At 33.0% G+C, this 7,222-nt stretch overlaps 1 protein-coding gene across 3 annotated transcripts in view; it reads right to left on the bottom strand.

Moving 5' to 3' along the window:
* Positions 1-5,339: 5,339 nt before the first annotated feature.
* The window catches only part of HACE1 (HECT domain and ankyrin repeat containing E3 ubiquitin protein ligase 1), a 93,302-nt gene continuing 91,419 nt past the window's right edge, over positions 5,340-7,222 (bottom strand). For all 3 annotated transcript variants that reach the window (XM_060115001.1, XM_060115002.1, XM_060115003.1), the window contains 2 exons: positions 6,637-6,750; positions 5,340-6,051 (listed from right to left, as the gene is read on the bottom strand). In XM_060115001.1, coding sequence (XP_059970984.1) covers positions 5,949-6,051; positions 6,637-6,750 — 217 coding nt within the window. In that variant the 3' untranslated portion in view covers positions 5,340-5,948. The remainder of the gene's footprint in view (positions 6,052-6,636; positions 6,751-7,222) is intronic.

Raw genomic sequence — 7,222 nt, 5'->3', positions numbered from 1 at the left:
AGAATTTGACTGAGAGTATTAATTTTACTTGAATACTGTATAGACATCACTTCAAGCACTCTTCCCTACTTTTTTAATAAGTTTATCAAAAAGAATCAGATATTGCCACTCTTCTCAGAAAAATGTAGAGCCTTGTGGACACAACAGCCTCCAAATCATGAAAGCCACCAGATCAGAATTCTCAAGGAATAACCAGAACATAGAACTGAGCAAGCTAATAATACACTAATTAAAATTTTATAACAACTCAGTGACTAGCACACATTAGTTTTTTTCCTAAGTTTATCATGTTTAAGCTTTTCAGTTAGTTGCTCAATCAACAGTCTAATCAATTTATTTGTCTCCAAATCTAGAGGGCAATTTAATAATTCAATTAGGCCAGATGCTTAAAGCTGCCTTGGACACTCAGTCTATATTAAACCCTTCATCCCCCACACCAATACTTTTCTGTAGCTGGTTTTTACACTTAATCATATGCTACACAGCAGTTTTAAAACCTGGTCAAGTAGGCCTTCCATCTGCCCAACTGAATTTTATTTCCTTTGAGGGGAGGGCCTGGTCACAGTCCCTAAACCAGTATTGAATACATAGAAGGCATTAAAGGGAATTTGTTGAATTGCTTTGAAAAGTTTTCTACACTAACTGTATAACCAGCACCCACCTAGGACTACTTCCCCTGCATTTCACTCAGCTAGACTCGATGCACTCACAAAAGTATACCATTATAGTCATTATATTCTGTTTATGGTTTTGCAACATTAGAGGCACAATGTCTTTCCAAGCACCAAGTATGCTTGAAATTGAACATTTTTATAAAGATAATAAAAGTTAATGACTACCCATGATCTACAATCTGACATCTGTTCTTTTTCATCCTGAGATGGTAAAATACCCACCCTAGTTTATTGTGGCATAGTGGGAGAAAAGAAATATAGTCCAATTAATCACTCTTAACTATCAGCTTATTAAGTTATAGTTTCCCAACAGGTTTGTCTTACATGTAGTAGGCTGCAGGTGTTTTTCTAAAAGTCTTTTTATAAATGTGGTTGTCATAAAGAGACAGCATGGAGTAAAAGAAAACCTAGTGGACTAAAAATCAGAAAATCTAGGTTCTAAATTCTAGCTTGGTTAAGTAGTCATGAAACGTTAAGGAAGTCATCACCTCTTCGGTCTCAAATTTTCTCATCTTTAAAATGAAAGGACTGATTTTAAATTAATTTGTGCCAATTTGCACCGGACCAATAGACAAGTAACCATAATCCAAGACCTAAGAATTTCACAAAGGACATTCTAACAGAAATCTTGTCCACATTAAAATGTCTTAAACCAAACTATAAAATTGGGATTCCTGTTACTATTGTTAACCTTAAAAGTAAGTTTGTTGCCTAACAACTGTGAAATATGTAGGAAACGGGGGAACATGTTTCACACAAAAGAACAACTGTGACTATAGATATACATAGATATGTCTAAATTGTGGTGAAAATAACCAAAATTTTAATATTAGCTAAATGCCCACTCATAAAGACAGCTATTACACTTTCTCCAGTTGACAAAAACGTTGCACTCCAAAATACTGTAAGTCCATTTTGGGGAAACTTTATAAATGGAGGCTAAGTTTTTAGTTTAACCCATAAGCACATAAGTGACCCTTGATGTAGCTGAACTATATAACATAACATTAAATGCTTGAGTTCTGGGTCCTGAGACTGGGGCTTGTGTCACATAGAAGATGAACTTCCTTCCCTATTCTTGGGAAGAAGACTGGAAGTAAGCAATTATTAAAACTAATCTACCTTTGTCACAGCTTTCAACCTCCTTCTAACCCTTTTACATTCTGGGAGGGTACGTAGCCCTAATCATGCTGTTGGAACAATCCTATCAGTCCTGCTTAAGGGTTCTCTGTTCCAACAGCCCCTTCCTGAGCCTTCAAACAGTAATTCCACAACTATGGAGCAATTGATGAACATTTCAACAAATAACCCAGAAAATGTTACTACTCTGAGACTATAACTAGTGTTGAAAGAGGCCACCTTTTATAAAAGCAAAAAATATTAGAAATCTAAGTGTTAAAAATTTTAGAGATATGATCAAGTAAATTATGAAACATCTGTATAACAGAATATCATGCCATCATTTAAAAAGTTTACAAACAAGCTGTAATAACATAGGATATGTTTAATATATAATGCTGAATAAAGAAGATACTAAATGCTATGTTCTTTATGAACACAACTATTGAAAAAATGCATTGAGAAAGATTAGAAGGAAATACAATTGTTGGGTAGTATAATTTATTGCTTTTCTCAAGTCAGTACATGAATCCATGATTTCCAGATTTTCCCATGTTAAATAAGTACCACTTTTTGTTATTTTTAAAAAAGGAAGGGCTTCCCTGGTGGCGCAGTGATTGAGAGTCCGCCTGTCGATGCAGGGGACATGGGTTCGTACCCCGGTCTGGGAAGATCCCACATGCTGCGGAGCGGCTGGGCCCATGAGCCATGGCCACTGAGCCTGCGCATCCGGAGCCTGTGCTCCGCAACGGGAGAGGCCACACAGTGAGAGGCCCGCGTACTGCAGGAAAAAAAAAAAAAAAAAAAAGGAAAATTGGGGGGAAGTGTAAATTCAGATAAATAATAGAATTTGAGAGAGCTATAAACAGTGTTAATTATCAGGCAATATGGAAACAGAGCTTTGTGGGCAAAGGAGCATTCCTTTCTTTGACTATGTTACCAAGAGTTTAATCAGGATACTCATTTTGAATTAATCATATTATAAAATAAGCTTTGTGATTATGAAAACATTACTTATCACTACTGCTATGGCATTTTATAGATTCAATAAAACCTATTACTGAGTCTTCTCTTGATTTAGGATTCTGGACATTTTACATATATCATATAGAAAATAACACAGGGTTGTAATTTAGACAAACAGGAAAAAAAGGTGAAAAAGGTGAAAAAGCCTTAATCCCATCTTACGTTTTCCCAGATATTGCAAGTCTCTGGGCCACAAACTTTTCTTGCATATAACCCTATGTATACTGTATTTACACACTAATAACACTTCTATACACTTTATTTTACTTAATGTACCTCAGAAACATTTACGAATCAGTATGTATATATCCACTGCATTCTTTGTAAATACTAATTTTCTATTGTATTTATATAACACAATTAGCAACCCCTTACCAATATTTAAATTTTTTCTCTATAACAAGTCTTTAGTGAACATTCTTGTACAAATATGTTATGTACGGGAATAAGTATCTCCATAGATAAATTCTTATAAGTAGAATTGTTGATTCAAAGACTATGGTGTACATTTTAAAAATCTGATATTGCCAAATCGCCTTCCAAAGAATTTGTAGCACTTTACACTCTGGGGGAACATTTCTAATCAACACAGATTTTTTTTTTTAAAGCAAACTCCGATGCTGTCAACGGCCAGGAAAATAAATTAGTGAAGCAGGCTGGGGTAAGAAAATGGCAAACTGGAGAGCATGTTCAGTCATTGCAAGAAGCAGCTTCTACTCAATTCCAGTCTACTAATAATGCCTTCTAGGAATCTCTGCCGAATGTTAAACTGATTTCTCAAAAGCCAAAAATCTGGACTTCTGCATGAAATCTCCAGATTTTTAAAATGTTGACAACTCACGAAAAATTTAGAATTGGTGTAACAAACAAAACACATGTGTGAGTGGGACTCATCTGTTGAGCCTCCAACGTGTGACCTATGTTTAAAGCTACCATTGCCCCACCAAAGCCAACAAAGACGTCACCACAACCGGCTGTGTTTAGCATCTTGTTGAAAAACTAGGATTTCATTAGATTACATTTTGTTTTTGGATGAATTAGAAGATGGGTTTTATTAACTACGTGGTCACTATCCCCACAAGCTATTTGAATAACTTAATCTACTCTTGCCCAGGTGTTTTCATTAATCAGTTTGCTACAATATGCTCCCTTGCCTTCTAGTTTCATTCCTGTAAAGTGCTGTATTTCTGTTTTCTTCCTTATATGAAACTACCACATGTTGTAAGAGTTATTTTCCTATTAGTGTAATCTTCTTTTACCCAAAGGAGAAGAAAATCTCGAATCATTTTTTATATTTGCATTCAACATATCCATCTACTTACAGAAGAAATTGTGGGAATAGAATTAAAAAGACTTGCTGCCTCTAGTTTAAATAGGATTTTTAATCCATATAAAATCTTTTTATATTAGCTAAATTCTTATAGTTTAGAAACTAAAGATAATATAAAAGAATAAACCCTAAAATTGCTAGCTCTATATAAAAAATATTCAAATTCATGTATATAAACCATGAGATTTTTAATGTTTTATTATCTCCTCTCCATAAATACCTGCAAAAGGATCAATAATGACAAAGCCAATGTATGATTATAAACAGAAATGCTTGTAAATACTAAAATTATAAGCAATGTAATATTAAATAAATCAGTTACCTATCTGAAGTTAGAAGGCAATGACCTCTTGTACAATTAAATTTCAAAAACCAACATTTTAAAAATTATTAGCTTCATTTGTTGTAAATAATGCATCTGAATCCTAATTTTAGGGCTAATAGTAATTTTAAAAGATTTCTTAGTTTTTAATGTAATCTGTTGAGAGATGTTTTCTTAATATTAAAAAAAACCCACAATAACAAAAGAGGACCAAAAAACATGTATTAAAGAAATTTTATGACTTAGCAAAGCTTTCAACATATATGCCTATATACATGTATATACAATACATATTTGCCTATATTGACATATATATTGTCTACATTTGTCAGTGACAAATACAGTGGCTGCTCATATGAGAAAATATGTATATAAGAGTCATTTTACCAATAATGATGCCACTGGATAATCTATTTTTAGTTTCCAAAGGCAAGGTCCTAAACATTACAAATTCCCCTATTAGTATTTTTAAATGTCTGAGTGTTCCTACTTCCCCTAAAAGGTATGCTGTAACTACTCAACTATGTCTTTTCAAAGACACCCTAAAATTTAAAAACCCACTGCTTTGTATTACGTATACATCACTTGAACTCAACATTCTAATAATAAAAAGAAAATTTACAGAAAAATTACAAACTTAAACTGTAATCTGCACATCAGATTACGTTTTCAAATGTATCATTAGAGCTCACAGATAAAACAATAGTAACAAAAAGAAATCCAGTAAAATATTGTATTTTAATTTTATCTAAGATATAAATTAAAATAAGGCATAAGAAAAACTTTGAGACAATATATGTATGTGAAAAACTGACCACTGAAAGATGCAAATAATTCATACAATATAGCATAAGCTTTAATATATAAATTAGACGTCATTTCATCAGCTGTTTATTAGTCACATCAGTCTAAACTTTACATATTAAAATACTGAAAGGCTAGAAAACATCACTGCAATATAGATTCAATATGGGAAAATACATATTTGTGGCTTTATACACAATGTAAATTAATCCATTCTATACAATAGTTTTCCAAAATATAAATGGCACTTTACATGCAATAGGACATACCAAGCTGGATGTCCTAATATAATTTACTATATAGAAAAATAAAAGAGACAACACCTTTTTAACAGAACAGTTACATAGCGGACATGGAATGTAGAATAAGATTCTGCCTTAACACACTCTTGGATAAGATTAAAGAAATATGAAAAAGGACAGTTTCTACTATTTTCAATTAGCATTTTTTAAATGAAGACTACTGTGATTTATACTTTCTAATTGTATCACAAACTGAGAAAACATAAAAGGGAAAAGAGAGGGGGAAGAAAGGAAACCTGATCCTTTATGAATTTTAAACATCAGCCCTGCCTATGGGCTGCATTTAGGCTGCTTTTCTGTTGACGGTTTCCTAAATTACTTCTGAGACTCTGCATTGCGCATCAGCAGTCAGATGAATTTTCCAGACTTCATTATGCCATTGTGTAACCATAGCTTCCACAATGTAGTGCCACAAGAAGCCTGTCCTTGAGTATTTCTTTACTTGGGTATTCAGGTAACTTGAGCATGTTGATACTTTAAAAGAAAAATATACCACTATTAACTAAGAAATCTCTGAAATTTTTTATTGTTTTGTCTAGCAGTGAAAACACTACTCAAAATTAACATAAAACCACCCTCTTAAATTTGCAATCAAATTGGAAAACCCTGAAGTAGTATTTAAAAAGAAAAAAAAAAAAAAAACACCCTGCTGCATTGCAGTTTCCTTTAGCATGCAAATGTAGTAGAAGAAAATAAGTTCCCTTCAGCCTAAAATAAATAAGCAATAGGGCAATTTAGTTTGAAATGATGGTGTAACTCAGTGATACTTATGACAGTGTAACTTTAGTGATACTTGAACTATACATATTCAATTAGAGTATAGGTAGGTAGTTTCCTCAAACATTTTCCCTACCAAAGAAGGGGAAGGCAAGAAACTATGTAGCTACTTATTTATCAGTGATTACAAAATGTTGAATAGAGATCACTGTTGAGATTTTCCTCTCAATGCAGCAATACAGTAGTTAGACCTTTGATCATTAATTAAAATTAATTAAAATTAATTAATTAAAATTAATCAGAACAATTTGCAATGCATTTAAATAAACCAACTTAACATACCATGTGCTTGAAGTCGGTAGAAGATTTGGAGTATATGGCACAGCAGCAATTGTAAAGTTCTGCAATCCACTTCCACCCATGATATTAGCAAATCCACCATGTGGGACCCTGGAACTAAGAGTTCATATCTTAGTAAGTTGTAATCATGCAAGGAAAATCTTGGTAACAGGTATATTTCAAATTAGCAAAATGACTAGTATCTAGTACATGTTCATTAAATATTTGCTGAATAAATAAATGGCTTACTTGATTAATTCAAGCAACAGAGGCTCTTACATGTTATCCAAATGATTTCCCTGTCTGTGAAAAATATCTAGAGTCAAAGGGTTTTTGTTTTGTATTGTTTTACACGGTGGGAAAATTAGAAAATTCTTTACACTTCTCTTTCCAGAGATTTAGAACATTGGTTGTATTCTTTTTAAATGTCCCCTAACATAGTGAGACCACAGGAAGGTGAACAAACTCAGAAGTCTCACAGTTCCTAATTTCCAAACTTAAACTACAAAACTGCAGTCATCAAAACATTGTGGCACTGGCATAAAAACAGATACACAGACCAATGGAATAGAGAAACTCAAAATAAACC

This window comes from Mesoplodon densirostris, chromosome 12 (assembly GCF_025265405.1).
Source record: "Mesoplodon densirostris isolate mMesDen1 chromosome 12, mMesDen1 primary haplotype, whole genome shotgun sequence".
NCBI lineage: Eukaryota > Metazoa > Chordata > Mammalia > Artiodactyla > Ziphiidae > Mesoplodon > Mesoplodon densirostris.
Note: the sequence above shows the minus strand (reverse complement) of the source record. Positions and strands in the feature narration are given on the sequence as shown.